At 41.1% G+C, this 21418-nt stretch overlaps 1 protein-coding gene across 1 annotated transcript in view; it reads right to left on the bottom strand.

Annotated features, from left to right (window-relative positions):
- COL25A1 (collagen type XXV alpha 1 chain) overlaps positions 1 to 21418 on the bottom strand; it is a 400933-nt gene that overhangs the window by 78827 nt on the left and 300688 nt on the right. Inside the window, exons 10-14 of the mRNA XM_084756859.1 lie at positions 21310 to 21336; positions 19200 to 19244; positions 6562 to 6615; positions 4486 to 4512; positions 2128 to 2172 (exon numbers count right to left, since the gene is read on the bottom strand). Of these exons, the coding sequence (XP_084612985.1) occupies positions 2128 to 2172; positions 4486 to 4512; positions 6562 to 6615; positions 19200 to 19244; positions 21310 to 21336 (198 nt within the window). The remainder of the gene's footprint in view (positions 1 to 2127; positions 2173 to 4485; positions 4513 to 6561; positions 6616 to 19199; positions 19245 to 21309; positions 21337 to 21418) is intronic.

Here is a 21418-nt window from a genome sequence, read left to right as displayed (position 1 = left end):
GCATCAATGTATAAAGTAGGAATGACATTCCTTCGAGACACTTGGGTCCTTTCAAGGAAAAACATTGTTTCACTGTTAACAAAATTAAATTTCAAAACCTGTGTGAGTAAAGAAACAATTACTGGCCTATGTTCCCAAAACGAAGTTTTTAAAAACACATCTTCTAAAGCATAAAACACTCTACTTAAATTCACATAGGTACAGTTCAGATTTTATATGTTTTCTTGTTGTCTGAAGAAACTGCCTTCTGTGTACAGTATTTCCTTTGCCTTAAGCAAAGGTCACCTACTGTAGTCAAATCTTACTAGAGACTTGAAAAATTGGACTTAGCATGTCTTTTACATTTTAAATGGTTAAAAAAAATCAAAATAACAACAATATTACAAAATATATTAAAATTACATAATATCAACATCACCATGCCCAGAAATAAAATTTATTTTGAACACTGCCCCACTCATTTGTTTTGTGTATTCTTTGTGCTGAATTCTGCTACAACAATAGAACTGGGGAGTTATGCCAGAGACTATGTGGCCCACAAAGCATAAAATATTAATTTATAGTCAAGCTGGCTTATCTCTGCTTTTAGAAAAAAGGATGAGAGCTAAACAAACCATCATCCAGGTTTACATAACCAGGGTTTCAAGTTCTGATCTGAGAGTAGCCAGGAGTATCCATGGTTTTACTGGCACTAAACATTTCCCTGTCATATTTGAGTCCGGCTCGATATTTACATTTGGCAGATAAAAAGATGGAGCTACAGCAGTGGTTCTGAAATAAGGATGCTGAGGGCAGTTCATAGAGAAAAGAGTCCAAGATTCGCCTGCCAGCTCCACAGTGAAGATTTATCTGGTCCGTGCTGTCACCAATGCTGAGTCCAAGGCACTGTGGTCTACAAGAAACTGAGAATCTACCCTAATTTCAAACTGTTCCTCAAATACAAACTTTTGCTACTTAGTGACATTAAGTTGTTTCCACCCCTATGCCATATTTGTATTAATATTTATGAGATGGTGAAAGATTAGTAAGTTTCTATATATTTTATGAGCATGTTTTTTTTTATGACTAACCATTATCCATCTGTACAGTCATAATTTTCAAAATGGGACAGCCCCACTGTCAACTGTAAGCCTAAATGAATAATCCCAAATTCATCAGCTACTTCCCTCAGTTCCCATTAAAACCCATCTGCTTGGATTCCATATTCAGCTTCTTAAAGGGTTTTCTTCCCAGATCGGAACACTTTGTATAGATGAAGGAAAATAGCCTTCTGATGTCACCGTGTCATGATGTCATTATGTCAAAACACACACTTAGGCAGACACCATCCTGACAGACTGGTGGGATAAAAGAGAGGAAGTAGAGGCAGACCAAGGAAGCACTGTAAATGCTAACCAGTGTCTCAGAGACCAAGGGCGGGGAAGACGGTTGAGGCTGACATGGTAGCCAGAGTTCCCGACATAAACACTGCTATCAAGTGCTAGTAACTCAAGCCTGAACGTTACAATTTATCCTTCTCCAGTATGCCTCCTTGTAAAACTAGAATGAATGGAATCACCTCAGGAATGTTCATTCCAGGTCTCCGTGAGGACATGTTGACACAGGAGTAAGTTCTTACCGCTTGAAAGACCTACTGTTGGACTTTACTTCTTTCCTAGAAATTTGGACAAACCATTATGCCTTCATACTATTTAAACTTGTGGTTAGGACATGGAATAATAATTTTTTATATTGAACTATTTTCTTTCTTTTTCTTTTCTTTCTTTCTTTCTTTTTTTTTTACTTTAATGATTCGTGGTTCTTTTTTAATTGTGGGTTTTGTTTTTTTTTTTTTTTGCATTGGTGTTTTGTTTGCACGTATGTCTGTGAGAGTGCATCGGATCCTCTGGAACTGGAGTTACAGACAGTTGTGAACTGCCATGTGGGTGCTGGGAATTGAACTCGGGACCTCTAGGAAGATCAGACAGTGCTCTTAACCGTTGAGCCATCTCTCAAGCTCCCCATTTTAACTATTTTCTAATCTGGGAGGTTTATCTCTGAACCTGTCGTTCAAATCTCCCAACTTCATACACATTAAATAATATACTTGCCCATGCCCCTACCCTCCCATATTTCACAAGACTGTACCTTTTCACCTGTATCGCCTTTGGGGCCATTTTCTCCAGCATCTCCCTGAGAAGAGGACAAAGTGACACACTTAAATATACTGGAGGCTTTAAGAAAGGAACATTCTTCTCCACTGACCTCTCCTTGTTAAAGTCTGTTGTAGGCGTTCACAGAGCCAACGAACTTCAACCTGGCCAGCTTGACTGATGCCAGCACAATTGCTTTTATTACAATGAACATGGCTGAGCACCTTTAAACACCACGGTATTAGCACAAAGCAGTTCCATATCTGTCAGCCTTCTCATAGTGGATGTGGTCACCTAGGGTCCTTCCCTCACTCTCATTTTTCCCCTCTGTTCAAAGTTCCCAATAGCAAGGCTGTCCTGACACTTCCCACAGTATGCCATGGTACTTCCACTGCTACTTCTGTGCCTTTCCTCATGCCACGCCAGCCTGCTTTTTGCCCTACTACCTGTATAAATTCTATTTGTCAAACCAATCAAGGCTCCAGGGTTTCCAAGTGAATGCTGTGGCCTCCAAAGCCTGTGGACTAATTTATTTAGCTACTTGGGGCTCCATACATGGCATTCATAAAATGGATTTTTAAAAATGTTTAAAGTATTTTTATTAGATAAACATATTTTTTATTAGATAACGTCTCTCCTGAATCATAGTAAACTGAGTCAGAGCGATGTGTGCTCCCTTGGTTAACTCCCTACTCTTCCAGTAACATGTCCCTCCTACCCACAAGGCAGTGCCATGGGAAAGGTTTTCATTTTCCCCCATGCTTTGCCCTGCTAAACTGTGAATGCTTTAATTTAAACCTCATAGCACGTTTGAGAGGAAATGTCACGGATTCTGGGGTCAGTAAAAGGGAGTTTAGCACTGGTGCTCAGCAGGCAAATGGGATGCTCTTTGCCCTGAGTTTCTCTTGGGTAATGTGAGAATAAGGATATACCACGCAGCTCTTAAGAACTAACTCTGGCACGGCATAGAGCATCCCAAGCCATGCCAGCACACCCTGAAACAGCAGTCCCTGCTGCTGGAGGTACCAGTTCCTTGGCGTTGGTGGCATTCCTATGCTGGCCTGTTCCTCTCTCTGGCCTCAGGTGAGGTCATTTTCTACCATTCAAACACTCCTGCAAATTAAGAGCAAAACTCGCACTTGTGGCTTCTCAATAAGAGAAAGATACTCACCTGCCTTTCCCCTCCAAAGTTCCTCTTACCACTTCAAACAGACATTGGCTTAACCTGTTCAGGGGCCTGTCTGCAGTGATGGCTACTCTACAGGAGGCAAGCGCCTGTCTGCAGTGATGGCTACTCTACAGGAGGCAAGCGCCTGGCACTGCTCCCTCCCTCGCCAATTCCCAATTTCTACATGAAACAGTTATTTGATGACTAATTAATTTCAAGTTAATTACTATGAACTGATTTAATGCCCCAAAGCATACTGGTCCTGTACTATATAGGCAGTGTTGACAGGCGGCTTGCTCACATGCATTTTAGAAGTTGGCCTAAAAGCCCCTTTGAAACAAAGGCCAATCTCCTTGTTCTGAAACCTGGCTCAGAGGGTTCAGAGCAGTTGTGAAGAGCCTGACCAGCCCTCCTTGAGTGCCCTTTGATGCTCCTATTTTTGCTGTTCTTCCAATTTAATATTGCTTTTTTTTTCTTTACAAGGCTGAAAAACATAGGCAAACCGAGTACTGTTTTCCTGATCTTTCGATGAGCTTCTTTTGTAAGCAGGGTTATGATATTTGTCAGAAAGATAGCTCTCCACTCAGAGATATACCCAACCGCCACTGCAGTTGGCGGCAGGAACCCGGAGCTGGGCAGCACCATGCACAGGAGGAAGCTGAAAACTGTGACATCAGGCCAGCAAGGAGTCCTGGAGAGGTCGGAAGGGCATTAACACGCCACTCCACTTGTTCCTGGTTCTGGTTTCGAGGGAGATTCTTTGTGGGGCTCCCTTTTAGATAAAGGCTGCAGGGAAACATCAGCATCCCTTTGTCCTTTTACCTGGAGTCCTCACAGCAGCGGAGGCAGCTGCATGTGGGTAGGACAGCATCAGAGTGGCATTCGCAAGTACGCAGAGCGGGGCTCGGGGGTTTCTGAAAGCCCCTGTAAAGCCTGGCAGGCAGTGTTTGTCCCTTCGACTCTACCTTTCAACCTGAAACTCAAACTTTATAAGGAAGAAAAAATTTTTTCTTTTTCCACTATTTGACAGGCAAACACTTATCCTCCCCTCCTCTATCTCCACTTACAACTATGTGTCCATCCATCTGTCTGTCTGTCCACCCATCCATCCTCCTATCCATCTGCTTCAGCTTGGGTTTAGCCTTGGAGAAGTGGGACAATGAACAAAGGCAGAAGCATACTTACCTTTTCTCCTTCTTTCCCAGGTTCCCCCTGAACAAAACAAAACAGAGTTTTTTTTTTTTTAGTGAGGAGAAGGCAAGCAATACCAGACAAAGCAGATACTGAACACACACTGAACGCACGAAGTGGATGATGTGAGGCACTGCTTTGGTTTCTATATAAAAACAATTTGCAAAGCTATCAAGAAGAACCGGGTCCAGATACCAATACTAACTTTAATCTTAAGTCCTTAGTTCTATAAGGATCACGACACATGCAGTAGATAAGACGGTCACCCAAGAATGGGACATTAAAGAGGAACAACAGTGTGGCCATCTGAAATCTGTCCAAACTCAGAATCACTAAGGTGGGTTAGCATGTCCTTCCATAAAGCTGTCCGTTAAAGAACGTTTTGATCCATGTATTATTTCAGGGCTCAGCCCTGGTACAGCTCTGCAATCTATATTCTTGGACATGATCATAAACCCTCAACGCAGCTCTCGGACCCCTTAACCACACCATAAACTACGTAACTTGTTGGAAGCAATGTGTTGCAGATCAAGATACCAGATTGGAACAGAGCCTTAGTCAGTAAGGTTCCTACCAGAAAAGGTGACCAGGAAAACACAAAACCTAAAAACACAAAACTGTAATCTGAAGAGAATTGTATTCTTCCCTTCCTCTCGGAAAGGGCAGGGGACAGACCAGGAATGTTCTAAAGTGCATACACACTGTGATGACATTTCCTGACGGGAGGCTGGAGCGAGTGTTGCCATGAGACCAGACTGCTTCAAAATGGTATGAGGAGGAGATGATTGTGGGGGGAAAAGAAAACCAGATTAAAAGAACCCACTCTAGAGGTCAGTTTGGAGGCAAAACTCTTTTCACTCCTTGGAACACATCCTGACGACCCCTTGGATTTCTGTATTGCTGGAGACTTTCACTATTCAGCATCCATTCCTGAGGGCTGCATTGCCAGGAACACAGGGACAGCACTGTGAATATGCCTCAAACATTAACTCCTACTATTGGGCTTTTTAGTAAAGTCTGAGAGAGGGGAGAAGACAGAAGAGGGCCAGATTCCCAGAAGGAATGTCTTCTTTCTTCTTCTCCAGGATGAAAAAAAAAATATGGTGTGCGGGCAGGTCTATGAATTTTACATCTATCCATGGCACCTAAATAGCAGTGCGATGTGTAAAATCAGCTGACAGGCATCTGTGGGTACAGACCCACGCCAGCACAGCTGATGGGATTAGACACCGGTTTTGTACTTCAAGGGTGTTCACTCATCAAAAGATTTGGGATTTGTCAGCCTGCATGGCTTAAACTAAACTGTCACCAATCCTTTTGATTTAACGGATTCATTTGTTCTTCTAGAAACCAAGAAAACAGGCAATCCAAAAAATATCCTCATTACATTTTTCCCCACTTAGTAATTCAAACTACATCCATTTTTAAATTCTAAACACACCACATCTTTATTCTGTTCTTTGTCTGATTAACTGGCAATGTCGTGTAGAAGCTGAAGGTGGCCAAATCTTGAGAAAAAGCCATCGTGGCTCTGTGAGCATCATCTGTGGTAGGGCTTGCTGATATGTACATTTTAGGCAGTATGAATATGACCTACATTTTCACATCTTATTAAGGATTAAAAAACTAGTTATTTTGAGAGATTTCTTATGACACTTAATTATCCCACGAGATATATTTCTTGAGAATTATTTTATGGGTGTTTTGATTGCATGTATGTCTGTGTTCTGTGTGTTCCTGTTACCCCTTCAGGCCAGAAGAGGGCATTAGATCCTCTGGGTCTGGAGTTACTTGCGGTGGGTACTGTGAATTGAACTCTAGTCCTCTGTGCCCCTAACTGCAGAGCCATCATCTCCCCAGCCCCATAGGGAAGGTTTTAGACCATCATATCCTATTTCTTTTTCGTAAACATCATTTAGTCATTAGTTACAAGGTTCTCTGACAGCGTATTATACCACTGACAAAACATTCTACCCAGCTATGACGAGAAAAATAATTTACAAACTGTGACAGCTGACAGCTGTCCGGGAACCATGCAGTGGATGACAGCTTGGCTCTGTCTGCACCCACCTTTGGTCCTGGTAGTCCACTTTGCCCTGCTGCTCCAGGTGTCCCAGGCTCACCCTCAAAACAGAAAGCATACGTTACTAAGCAAAACAAACCAACCTAGCACATTATGGAGACAATGAGAGGAGCTGGCCATCTTAGAATGAGCTAGACGAACAGAGACTAAGTAGCTATTAGAATAATTAGTCCCAGTGCTGTCCAAATTTTTACACGCTTGAGAAAAAAGTATTTAGCTGGGCTAATTTCCTTTGCATAGTCTTTTCATCATTAGGAAAGCTGAAGTGAGGATCATCAGTGAGGCTAGCAGCTAATCTGGATCTGGGCACCATGCAACTAGTATTTGTTGAATGAATAAAGGTCACTTGGCAATGATAAATTCTCTGGGTGGAGAAATCATTAGACTTTCCTTATTAGACTGACAGCACTACTTACAGATATATATTTTGAAAATACTTATCTTTGAATACCTACCTCATTTGATAAAACACATTTGGTGGAAAAGCAAAAAAATTTTTAAAAGGCTTTGTAAAAATGGTTTTACAATTGTGTTGTGAAAATAATGAAAACAAACCAGACTTACCCCTCACGGTCTTACTGAATGATAGGCTTTAAAGAGAAGGGAAAGACTGTTTGGCTAGAAAACTCCCTATTTCAGGAGGATGGTGGCACAAAGCATCCTTTCTGAACCAGCCATTGTTTTCCAAGAAGGGAAACAAAAACAAAATAGCAGCAATAGAAAAAAAAAATCCAAGTCCCGTGCCCAGAAACAAAAGGACACCTGTCCAATCAGAATTTAATTCCCAGTGTCCTTCACTATGTGGCTGACTTCTAGACAGCTTTCTTCTTTCACCAGAGAAAACTAAAGTTGCTTCTTAAGTTGATTTCTTAAAGACAGTACTTATTTTAACTTTAAGAGCAGTTTGGGGTTCACTACAAATTTAATTCATTCTGAAGATTTCTTCCCAAGTTACCTGGGGGTCATTTTTGTGTTTTTTTTTTTCAGATTCAAAAACATGTACATTAATAACAAATATTTTTTCATATTTTCTCTACTTAACTAGTGTGTGCGTGTGTGTGTGTGAGAGAGACAGAGAGAGAGAGAGAGAGAGAGAGAGAGAGAGAGAGAGAGAGAGAGAGAGAGAGGGGTAGGTGGGGGAGAGATGCCATTTGGACACAACAAAGGGCAAGAACTTGGAATCAGATTCAGGCTGAACGAGGACCATCATTTACTCTGCAAACAGAACAGAGCTACCGAGTCTGCCTTCAAAGACCCGGCCACAGGATGCTTTATCATCGTAACTCATGACGCAGTGCACAGAGAAGATACTGCCAGGGAACAATACAAACTCTGTTTAGACTTTCAAAGAATAACCATGGTAGCCAGTGTCCAAAAAACATGGTTAAACCCTGGATCCAGAAAAAACTCATGCTGAGAACTGAAGTGGAAAAGAAACACAGCGCCGAGGTGGCTGCATAATGTTTTCCTCGATATATGAACCCCAAGGGACTAAAGGCTGGACTCCTTCTCTCTCATTGTTCACGTTGCTAAAAGAGCCTTCAACAAAAGACTCATAACCTCTCTCTGTGGGAATGATTTTTATGCTGTCTTGCTTTCATCGTCTTTTTTACTCACAGTTACATCCTTCTAAGCAGCTACGAGCATGTTCCATACGTAATGTTATGTGTTCTATCACCATGCCCCTGGGTGTGTTTCTACAGAACACTGTCTTGTGAGTGGCTTGATTAGACTCTATCAGCCAATCTTCTACTCAGTTCCTTATTGCTGAATACTCGGGTTGTTTAAAATAAGTATCTCTAGAAATATGGTCATATTTTTCTAGCAAGTTCTCTCACTATGAAAATTTTTCTATGTTTATTTGTAGCCACTGGAAACGTGTTAAGGCACCAACTGAATGCTTCTACATTACATTCAAAAGGGTTCTGAATTTTCTTTGCTTTTTAAATTTTTACTTTATATGTATGGATGTTTGTGTGCATGTACATGTGTGTGCACCATGAGAGTGCCTGTGACCACAGAGGCCAGAAGAGGATGCTACACACCTCTAGGTTGGAATTCCATGTGGATGTGAAACACTACTCACCCACCCCCAACCACTGGGAAACAAACTTCAAGAGCATCAAGTGTCCTTAGCTGCTGAGCCATCTTTCCCAACCCCCCTTTTTCTTTTGTAGGCATCCATTTTTTTAAAATTAGGCATTACAACTTTAATAATTTTGTGGCTATCTATCTATCTATCTATCTATCTATCTATCTATCTATCTATCTATCTTTGTGTGTGTGTGTGTGTGTGTGTGTGTGTGTGTGTGTGTGTGTGTGTGTGCGTGCGTGTGTGTAAGTGAACTAATCTCAAGGCTGTTGGACCACTTACCCATCTATTTTATATTTCTAAACCCCATGGACATTATATAGACAGTAATAAAGTAAAACGGCAGGGGACATCTTGACTGAAAGGGTTTTCCTACTATAGTGGAAATTTTAAGGTGATTCTCTGGAATATCATTTACTTCCATATTTAAACTGCAAGTAAGTTGGGCTGACATTTCAGGATGGCTGGCTGCTTTCATGTTGTTTTAAGCCAAATTCTCTTTAGAATGCTAATACATAAAAGATCACTCAAGGCTCTTACAATCATGTTAGGTACTGCTACTCAGCAGTAACTTGGACGAATCCTGAAGGATAGAAGGGGATGGTTTTCTCAGAGAGATGAGTGCCGACAGCATGGGGGGTCACTTAGCTGGAAAGGTGCTCAGTGCTGCTTCAGTCACAGTAATTTTCCATTCTGCCCGTGAGAACTGAAAAGTGAGTCTTGGCTTTAAATTTTCAGTATAATACAATTTCACTCTCATTATTTCTTTTCCGAACTGTACTGTTTTCATCCAAAGAGGAGAGAAAAATAACTTTAAGGAGAAAGGACTAGGTCTTGGATAGAAAGGGTGATGGGTCCCAGGTGGCTGTGACCCCTGGAACTGCAAGTGCTCAGAGAGGGCAAGTTTGGAGTCTGAGAGACAAAGAGCAGCAAAGAGGCAGCTGTGAGGTTAGAATCCAAGTCATCTCATTCCCAATCTTGCTTTTCTTGTAACCGAGCAACTTGTATCTAAAAACTCCCTCAATTTATCGTGTTTCTTTTTAGCATTAAACATTGAATTAGCTTAGCGAAGTATTCAGTTGTCTCCCAATATTTCTACTTTAGAAGACACAGGGCAAATCTCTTGTACTTCCACAGGGCACAACATGTCTTCTATAAAGTGTGGGGCTGGATTCATTGCTTGCTTGTTCCTTGTAAGATTTAGTACTATTAGCACCATTTGCTGTCAGACCATACACGTCAGTAGAAAATCCTTATTCCTCGGAGATTGCATTCACTTTTGCTTTTACACCCAATACAGCAGGCTCTGGAGTCCAAGTCTGCCTGTTCTGGTTCTTTGCACATGTTATCCTCGGGTTCTCCAAATTTGGATGTGTCAGCCTTGGTGTCCATCAGCCACCACCTCTTTCAGGCACTGGTAAGATCCGGACTGAGGACCGGAGTAGCTGGGGAGGGGCTTCAAAACAGGCACAGCCTGTCTCTGTCTCACTGGCTTCTCATTTCTCCCTTTTCCATCTCACCTTCCTCCCCTCTCGCAGACCACCCTGGGGATTCAGCTTCAGTGTGGATCAGTTGATAACTTTTTTTGTTCTTCTACTCGACACCCACCACCTGTTCTTTCCATATTCCCTTTCAGGAGGCAGAGAAGGTTTTAGAGGACATGATGAAAGGAAAACCAGAAACCTCATCCTTGACAATTAGATTTAGTTACACACCAGAGGACTGGGCATCCCCGTAGGGGAGTTTGCCTTGTTTATCCCATCAGCACACTTCTTCCTTCAAACTAGAATCTCTGTCCTCTTTGGCAATATGATATTAATTAGTAGAAAAGCAGCCAGGTATGCCAGCCAGGAATTTAATACAAGTATGCTGCTTTGGAGCATTTGTTGACATGGCCCTTAAGCTGACTGAAATAACAACTAAAGCAAACACAGCAAGCTTAAAGAAAGAGAGCAAACATCTAAAAGTGCATAAGAAGTCAATAAATTAATACATCTCAGCATCAGCTGGTTTTAGAAGTAAGCTGCTCATCAATAGCTTAGACTCCTCTGCTGCTAATTCAGACAGCCATGTACACAAAAACATTTGTATAACAATGTACTAGAAACCAAAGAGGTGAGTGTTTAGATCATCAAAAATGGCTGACTTAAGTTTATCTGGGTACAGTTTACAAACAAGAGGGGCACTGCTTGCCCTGAGTGTATTATAACTCCCTCTTCCTCCTTCCTATCTCTCTCTCTCCCCCCCTTCTCTCTCTCCATGTGGAAGAACCTTGGTGCTTGGTGCTTACATTCTGTGGTGGCTTGAATAAATGTGACCCCTCCCCCCAACAGACTAACAGGGAAGGGCATTATTGGAGGTGTGGCTTTGTTGGAATAGGTGTGGTCTTGGAGAAAGTGTGTCACTGAGGGTGGCCTTTGAGGTTTCGGAAGCTCAAGCCAGGCCTAGTGGCTCACCATCACTTCTTGCTGCCTGCAGATCCAGATACATAACTCTCAGCTACCTCTGCCTGCATACCGCTATGCTTCGTGCCATGACAATAATGGACTAAACCCCTGAACTTAATAAGCCTGCGCCAATGCAATGTTTCTCTTTATAAAAGTTGCCGTGGTCATGATGTCTCTTCACGGCAATAAGAGAACCCTAAGACACAGACCAACACCCTGCCTGCAAGCTTTGCTCACTGGTGTTCCCTAGCAATGATTCCATTGCATCCTCCTTTCTTGTGTGGTCACACTTGGGAGTGTGGGTGAGAGAAGTGACCAGTACACATGTTGGGAACAGAGTCAGGACATATGAGGCAGGAATACCTGGTACCTTGCCGCGGAGAGAGTGGATTCTGAGTAGGAGGGCCCCTGGGCTCTATAGGCTGCCCATCTCTAGATGGACAGAGGAGGCTTAGGAGAAGGGTATTGCCCACCTGTAGCTAAAAGGAGCACCACCCAGAAGGTTCTTTTTAAAACAACATGGTAAGGTGCAAATACGAGCCAAAACCACTCAGAGAGCACACTGTTGCAGAGAGCTTCCTTTCTGCATGTGAAAAGTTGTTTTCTATACATGCTCTTACAGAAGATGACTTGGGAAGACAAAGTGGTAAACTAGATTAAATGGGTTGTATGGAGTGGAAGAGTTTCTTAGGACTGAGAGAAGTCAGCTACACCACAGCTTTTCAGCTTCCCCACGTTACATATGTCTTCTCTCAAATAGACCGCTTGCATTCGTGGGAACTTTGGATTGGATCGACACCTCAGAGGGAGGAGTCGCAGCAATGAAAGGCAACCAGCATCTGTCATGTGACTAAATGAGAGAGAGAGAGAGAGACCCTGACCTATCCAGGTGCTCTGTTCATTGTTGCACGTGTAGGGGAGTGGCACTCTTCCTCCACAGATGCAGATACAATTGAAGGAAAAGTGAAGCCCAGCCTTCTCCTACCCCAGGGCAGCAACGAGAGTGAAGCAGCAGCAGGAAAGATGGACGAAGGATGAGAGCAAGTGAACCTCTGCCAACAGCTTCAGATGCCGAAGCCGGCAGAGCCAAAGCCTGCACTGTACTGTGCTGTCAAGTTTATGTGACTTAAACTTTTACAGCGAGTTCTGCTAACTCTTAGACTTAGCAGTTCCCAACCTGTGGGGTGTGACCCCTTGAGGGGTCACATATGAGATAGCGTGAGTTGGGCTCAACGCAAAATGAGGAACTGTAGTAAAGGGTCACAGCGTTATCTGCATATAATTTGAGTGATATATATTTTCTCTTTGAAAGAGACTGTATTTAATTATTAATAGAAAATTGAAATGGTATGTTCAACTGGAAAATATTCTAAAGGTCGTTGAAGAAGGGCAGGATGAGAAATACTTCGTATTCACATTCATTTGGAGCACTAAGAGGTCTCTGAATCACGGAGGCATTAGTATCTTCAACTTGAGGAGCACAGCTCTTTAAATGAAAAGCACACCCATTCCTTCCATTGTTCATTCTGACCTGACTTCGAAACCCACATTACAATTTCTATTGGACAAATTAGGGAACTGAACTTTCTGGAAGGTGAGTCCACAGTCACGCGAACACTGAGTGTATGGTTTGTTATCAACCTACCATTCCATACTCTACTAATAACCCATGTGTGACACTGACAAGGCTATTTACCCTTTCTGACCTCCAGTGTCCTCACTTATAACTTATCTAACCACAGTACCTACTTTACAGGATCGCTATCAGAACTATGAGCTGATATGCATATAACACTTAAAACCGTGGCTGGAAGTTAATAGGTGATGAATAAGTTTAGTAATTATACAATTTCTGTTCTCTCTATAGACCAGAGGAGAAGAAAGTGCTGAAAGAAATGAACTTTCTTATAAAATTAACAGCAGCAATGTTGTTTCACATCTGGATGACGGTTACCAGCCCCTTGGCAACTGGCCTGGTCTAAAATAAAAGAAGCTGCACGGATGGTAACCTGCTAGGATTTTTTTTCAATAAGTCATTTTAATTTCACAACAGCTTTATTTTTTAATACAAATGAACTGTATCACTCAGAGATAAGAGTTAATGATATAAGAATAAGTTCTGTGATTGACTTGGCGGCAAAAAATTTAGAGAAAAATTGTCGATGGTAAATATGAAACCCACAGTGGTTAAATATTACTGTTCTAGACACACAATTCTAAGACCAAGTTTGTCCATAATTTATCCTGTCCACACTACAACACTGTAAAGTTTTCTTTCTCTTGTCAAATCCTGTGAGACATTGATTGTCTCCTAAAGCTACCTATTTATGGCTGTGCTCTCTATCCTTCCTAACGGGCGGGCTGCCAGGGGTTTCTCTCCCATAGCACTTAACAACAGCACAGCAACTTAACAGGCTTTGGGATGTTGTTTCTGTAAGTCTCTGTGTTCCACCACCATTCTGGGAATTCCATGATGGCTGACATAGCTCTAGTCTCAGAGCCCAGGTGGCACCTGGCACTTGTAAGTGCTGAGTAATGGGGGAATGATTGAAGAAATCAATAAGTGAATCAATAGACAGGCTCGCGGTTTTGAAAGGGAGCTTTTCCCAACTATATATGCAATTTAATCACATCTACTGCATCAGTGTTTCTGTGCTCTTCTCTATAAAATACACTCTTCTAAATTGAAATGTCTGGTAAGTGGGCTTCATGATGACACAGTTCAATTAGCCACATCAGTCTGGTTATTCTCTTTTGCAAAACGTCCTGTGAGGGGCTTCCCTTCTCTCCCTTAACTGCCGAGTCTCCTCTGTTCCGATGTTTTCATCTATCAGAATGACAGCTAGCACTCAGTTTTGCTGTAACATGCCTATATGACATTGAGGAAGAGCAGAGGTTCAGAAGAAAGTATCACTACATAAAGAAGTATGGTCCTTTCAGTTAGCATTATATTTTCCTCGAAAGAGACTTAAAATTAATTACATAAAAGAAGGATGTATCGTTAGTTTTGTTTAACAAGTTGAACTGGATGAGAGGTCAATTGTAGAGTAGAGTGAGCAGTATATGAAATGTTTGAGACTGTATCAAGTACACTAAAGGATGTAGTGATCTTATGGAAGGATGAGTAATGGGAGAATGAAGATGCTAACAAGAAAGGATGAGGGTTATCATGGTTGCTATAGGAACAGTGGTCTTAGGTTCTTAGAGTTCTAATTTACATAATTGCTAATTTAAGAAGACAAGAAATGTAATAAATATAATTCAATTCCCACTGTTAACCAATGCAAGGAGGAAACTATTGTAAGACAAATTCCTCGAACCATTAACTAATGTGGAATCAGAAACCAGCCATTTCTTTTCCTTAGTACTTTTACTTAATGGACAACAACAGAAAGTCAGAATGAAATAGCTCACTGGCAAGTTCTGGTACAGAGGCTACACCAAACAGACCTATAACATATGGAAATCCTTCATGAATTTAATTCAGAGTATGGGAGTGTGCTAGAGATGGAATCTCATCCGTGCATACACCAAGCACATACTTATTGCTGACCTATAACTCCAGGCCTTAATTCAGACTTTTAAAAATATTTAAACAAGAAAGCCATTGTGTTTAGTGGTTATATTGACTGAATTGAGCATAAAATATTAGGTTCACTGTGTGGTTTAATTGTGTAGACTTGAGTCAACGACTTGACCTTTCCAAGTCCGGAAGCTTCAGTTTATCTTCTCTCTAAATATACTTACAATAAAAATGCCATTAGAAGTACTCTGTGAAGACGGATGTCAGCTAAGAACTATGAGACTCCAGGGTAAGAGATGAAATGGCATTCCAAATATCATGGCTACAAGCTAATGAAAAATTAATGTCACTTAAAAACCACACAGCTATCTGTGGTAGATTCGTAGACGACACTTTAGTATCAGTTTTTTACATTATGTTTTAAACTTTAAAAAATAGGATCTAAAAATGCCTTTGAAAAATATGGTGGCCAAGATCACTGGATACTCTTCTTGATTTGGCCAGAACCTTATGACCTAGCACTGAGAAATTTTAGCTTTCATAGCAAAAATAATTTGCTTTTAATCATAAAAAAGTTGACATTCTTTTTAGTGGAGATATATATATCTGAGACTTTCATGTACTGCTTAGCTGTTACTAGCTCTTTTTTCCATGGTATTTGCACTAGTTGCTACTCAAATAAGTTGTTCTGGTGATGGTTTACTGTGCTTGACCCAAGTAAGGTAAATATGTTAAGTGAAAAGAAAAATAACCGATTTAACTAACACCTATTGTGAGACTAGATTTTGAAAGAACTGATGGCCAAAGATTCTATCAAAACTGTGTGAAAGTGGGAGGGAGGGAGGGAAGGAGGGAGGAATGGGAGGATACAAGTTATGGGATAACAATTGAATTGTAATCTGAATAAATTAATTAAATAAAAATTTAAAAAAAGAAAAAACTGTAAAAAATTCCACAAATTCTGCCAAGTGATTCTTCAGTGAAATAACAATACTTAAAATAGCCTACACTTGTCCAGAGAGCACTTCTCCAGGGACAGGGTTTAACTGAGCCCATGTGTGGCATCTGTCTGTGTACAGGCCAATCACAGCACACAAGTAAAGTGTTCATTACACTTTTACCCAACAAGACCTACACACGGGAATTACAAAACTTGCTTTTGCGTTCAATACAACTAGCAGCAACCTTTCATATTTTGGGTAAAGTTTTACACGACATATGCCCTGTTTTGGCTCCTAGAAACTAGTGAAAATTATGGAAAACCAGCTTTTAGAATTAGGCACAAATGATGCTAGAAGCTTCTTGAATAGGCGATGTGACACAGATGATGACGTTTTGGGATCTGTGTCTTTGGGGGACAGTCCTTTCTTTTGTTTTAAAGATAGAGCTACACCGTAAGCCCAGAGAGGAAAGGCCTCTTCAAAGAACACAGGATACCACCTTCAGGGTTGTAGAACTTAACAGTGGTGGCTGCAGTTCTGAAGTAATATGTCATGTGGCCTTTTCCCCCGTACACACAGGAAACATTCTGGCTACTCACACTATGCTTGGGTGTACTAGGTAGAAGGTCAGTTGGGAAGGTCATGGGACAGAGGCTCTAGCTTCTTTTGTAACTCTGTGTATTAATTTTTATCCTATGTTGACTTCAAGGGGCTCTTCTTTCTGTTTGACTTGAAGTGTTGAGACTCCTAAAACATGTTAGTATAATTATAGATACTGAATATCTATTAATAACATTGATTTTTAGTTTCCTTGTCCAGTTAGCACCACAAGGCCTCTTTTGTCTTTTATACTAGAGCCATAGTACGGTTGCATAGCCTGCCCAGGCAAAGACATGGAGACTTCCCTCTCAGGCTAGGAGGTCCTGTTCTCGCTGCAATACACTGCTGCCTCCCAACTTTTCACTGAAGGTCGCAGCACGCCTCTGTCAGCTGATGCCAGAAGAAGCTAGGTCAGAATTTAATACCATGTCCCTGCTTTGTAAGTCTTTTTATTTAGTACAATACAAAGATTGGAAGACCAGGACGTAATACATGTTACTTAGTCTTCATCACTTACATACTCTGCATAGGTGGGCATCACAAATCTCATTTTATGAGCCATGCCACTTGCAGAGCATGAACCTGGTGCAGAAGAGTCATCTGATGGGTACTAGGCACATTGCTCTTTCCATACCATGTTGCAGCCTTCAAGGGGCACTGACTTGTATCTGTGTGAGTATACTGAGACCATCATCAGCATTATCGAAATTAACTCACAGATCCAAATCAGAATAAGTAAATAGACAGACTACTAACTAAAGTGGCCAATGTTTAAAATAAAATAAATGTAAAACTAAGGCATCATCAAGTTTATTGTCTATAACCAATCACCAAGTTTGTTAACTTAAATGGCTTGAAAATGTTATTCTGGGAAATAAAATGTCGAACATAATAGAAAACCATTTTTTTTTCTGTGTAGAGGTTATTTTCCCCCAGATTTCCAATGGCTTAGAAGTCACCCTACCCCACCCCTAACTGCAGTCAGAAAATGACTTTCTAGCTATCAAACATGCTAACTTGGGAAAAGTGAAATTGTAACATTGGAAGAAAGCATTTTCTGAAGATGGATATAGGACACTGAAGTTCTTTCAAAAAATTATGATGTGATTGAAAAACTCTCTTCCTAGAAAGAGACACTCTAGAAGTTTAAGACAGGTCTCAGACACCGCAACTATAGAACTATTGCACAACTGCCAACTTTGCTTTTACTGTCACAAAGCCTGGTTGTCTCAGTGACAGAGATCCCTTCTGTACTCATCCAGCTGCCATGACAACCTTACATGTTAGTGAGGATTAAGGGATGTTCTACCCATAGCATTTTGGTCCCAGATCTATGAGGTGGGAAAAATGAAATCTCACTGCCTTGTACTGATACTTTATAAAAGTGGGATGCTGGCTTCTCTCTACTTTAGAGAAAACACATTTAAAATGTTGCAAAGATATATTGTGGTACATAAATCAGTGACTCTTCACTGCTGTTTCCTTGATAACGTAATTTAAACTCAGTGGCTAGGACCAGAAACTGTCACGTTTTTTCCCTTTCTGAGGAAATGGCATATTTTCTTGTAAAAAATAAAAAAATAAGAAGTTTTCAAAAAAATAGTTTTCAAGGTGTTTTCTATCAGGGTAAAGGTTTCTATAAATATTCACAATGGCTCTCAACACCGAACAAGAGATAAAACAACAACAAAGACAAAACAGAACATTATGTGTGCAGGCAGGTCTGGTCTTCACCAATGTCAAAAACATCCCAAGTTATACGACCTTCAAATCTTCCTTTATAGCAAGCAATTTTAATTTTTTGATCATGTTTCCCTTTGGTGATCTGCAGTGTTTCCCAGGATGGGGTGAGCAAGGGAAGTGCACATTTTACTGAAGCCTGAATGGGTCGGCTGTGGAGGAGCACTGTATTTGGTTTGTACAGTAAGGCTGCTATGAACCTGGATTGGGAATATTAATTTCCCTTAGAATTTGAGTAATGTTGAATTGCCTCTTTGAAACACAGATCATTTAAGCGTTTACATTCACTAAAATGAAATATAGGAAACGTTTTATAGCATAATAGCAGACACTATTCTAAGGGCTTATTAATACATATAATCTCTACATGGACCTTTAAGGCAGAAAGGAGGCCAGAGCATGCAAAGGCTTTGGCAAAATCTACACAGCATGCAGGTGCCGGGCTCATATTCTTAGCTACTTTGTAGGTTTAAGAGGTCCTAAGAGAGATAGAGAGATGGACAAGATGAAAGGCCGTGCATAAGTCTGTTCTCTTGGTGAGATTTGGGATCCTGTGTGATTTCAGAAGTTGGTCCAGGGTACAAGGCTTTAAAATATTCTGGAAGATGAGCATCAGCCATGAGACTTCTAAGGGCTAGATCCAGAGCCCAGAGGGAGACAGGAAAGTCCCAAGCTCAGCTTTCAGTCCCCTGGAGGGCTGGGCCAGCTCTGGGTTTTGTTATCTCCCATAGTGGCTTTGTTCATTTCTGTAGAGGTTCCAGACAGGAGAGCTGGTAGGTAGGCATGTCAAGTGCACAGACACCAGGCTTACCTGTGGCATAACACAGGATACCTTCTTCAAATGATAAATGTGCTATGGAAATAAATGTACACATGCAAAAAGATGCGTGTACACATAAGGATATGTGTGTGTGTGTGTGTGTGTGTGTGTGTGTGTGTATGTGTGTTTGGGTTCTGGTTCAGAATGTTTTAATGGGTTCTCTTTTTATAAATAACTTTTGTTAATCACATAGTAATTTACCCATGACCAGAATGAACTAGTGTGTCTTGTTTGAGTGTTAAGCACAGCATCTCCCTTACATCATCTGTAATAACTTAACGAAATGGAACAGTTCTAGTCTGGGATTATGGTTTCTTTAAAGCCAATGCATTTGGACATTTGCTCTATGGCTTCCCTGTATCAGCAGGCATATAAGCATATTAATGACATCACTCCCTAGAATGAGTCTGTGACTTTAATGGTGTCCAATCTGTGATAAATGTTCCAATCAGCAAAACTTACCTTTTGCCCACTCACGCCTGGGGTCCCAGGTGCTCCAATGGAACCCTAAGGAAGCAAAGGGTTAAACTGAGTTGTTATCATGATCACGCAATGTTTCCGTCTTACATCTGGGTGGCATTTGTTATGTCAGCCACAATGTCACATGGCTAAAACATACTATAGCTCCCACACAGAAAGTCTTAAGGCCGTGTTTTCTAGATTTTATCCACTGTGCTCTGATACTTAGTAATCCAGACAGATATTCACACTTTCCCAGGAGGGAGAGATAAGCTTTAATATTCTTTCCAAATATTCACTTAATTCCAACACAATTTAGAGTCTCATATAAATTGAAAGCCGTAACTTTCAGGAGGCCACAAGGCTCTAAACTTTGCTTTAAAGACATAGATGACAGTCCATAGTTTAACCTGGACCAAGATGGGCAGTAGCAGCAACTCTTGAACTTGTTGCATTTACAAAATACAGAACAGAAGATAATCTCAAAAGTAACTGCTTATTCTACTATATGAAGACCCTATGCTGGAAACTTAAGTATGTTATATTTAAACCATGTAACGTCTGGGCTTTCAGGAAGTGTACTGCAGTCACCTAAGTATTGATAAGACTTCTAGAGTGGACTCAAGAAAGCATGACAGATGTTGTGCACCGATCCAGAGCAACACAACTTCTGTATGTTGAAGTTGAAGGTCTCTGAACATGAACATATGAGCACATAAAACTGCCTGAGAACAAACAGCTCAATACAGATGGCTAAACTGAGGGTAGGAAAGCCAGTCACTACCTGAGACAGCCCATGGCATTGAAATGAATAAAGGGAATATTAATAAATACATCATTTCCTCCTGGCCCCTCCTATTTTTAGGCTCTGTAGAGGTGTTTTATGTTTTTGAGTTTTTTCCCTTTTTGTTTTGTTTTTGGTTTGATTGGTTTGGGTTTTTGTTTTGTTTTGTTTTTGTTTATTGCTTACTCTTAACACAGAACAAGAAAACACTTTTTTTCCCTTAGTTGCATATTAAATATCTTTTATAATAATGGGAGAAGGATTTTATTAAATAGGCATGATAATCACGAAACAGCTCTAAAAATAGCCCACTGGAGAAAAAGTATATGCCAAACAAATTGAGCTGGCAGGTTCCTTAATGCAGCCCATGATCCTGTGGGTTGAGAGTTAAAGGAGGTCTTGAAGCCTGGAGCCGGCATTTTATCCTGGTTGTGCGTGGATCAGGCTAGCTTTACAATTTCACACTGAGCTTAATAGAGACATTATTGCAAGGGACAAACTGTTCCGACACGCAAGACGCCTCTCAGTGTAGGGGCCCTGACTTGGTTTGAAGGATTGTGTTTCAACAGATGCCACATGCCTGGCACTTGGGGATAAAAAGTCTCTATCTTTGATGGAGTCCAAAGTTAAAGAGCGATCATGTTCCCACCTGCTACAACACAATTGTCTTCTCGAGTTTTCCCTAAAGCAGAACATCCTCTCCCTCCCCATTCAGGGTGGGAGGTGAGCAGCAGTGAGTGGGACTTAGTGGTATTCCTTGGCCAAGGGCCACCTATCTGCTCTTGATGCATTCACTGCAGCACCATTGGTGGGAATCTCAGAATCCTAGGTCCTCCCCTTTACAGTGTAATTTGGCGATTGTGGCTAAGGCTGAAATTGTAATCAGGAAGTCACTCTTCAGTTTACCTCAGCCAAGGGGGACACGGAGTGAGCCAAGCAGCGCAGTGAATCAACCAACAAGCATATCCTCTATTAGGGTCAGTTCTGTGGCCATTTGGCAGTTATATATTTGACCAAGGCCAGCAATCAATTTGCAGTGTCACATGATCCTTCATGTTGTAAATGCTGTCAGAATGTGTTACCAACATTTGAATTAAATAGTCCATAGCCTACAAGTTCAGCAGACAACTCAAAAAGCCATCTCTGGAAGTAGAGTGAAAATCTAAGGGACATTCCAATGCATAATACTACAATGTTTTTAGAGAGCAGAATGTACAGAGGAGACTGACTCCTTCGGCAGGGCTTATGGTCCTAATTCCACCCACTTCTCTAGCTCTCATTAGACAAAAGAGTTTGAACACTTTTTCAACACTGATACGCACACCCTACCTTTTGTCCTGGAGGCCCCAGAGGTCCCTAAAAGAGGAAAACACAATCCAATTAACATAATAATTCTGCCACTCAAGCTCAGATAACCAACAATCCTTTTCAACAACCA

The sequence above is a fragment of the Acomys minous genome, assembly GCF_964271855.1.
Source record: "Acomys minous genome assembly, chromosome: 14".
Lineage (NCBI taxonomy): Eukaryota > Metazoa > Chordata > Mammalia > Rodentia > Muridae > Acomys > Acomys minous.
Note: the sequence above shows the minus strand (reverse complement) of the source record. Positions and strands in the feature narration are given on the sequence as shown.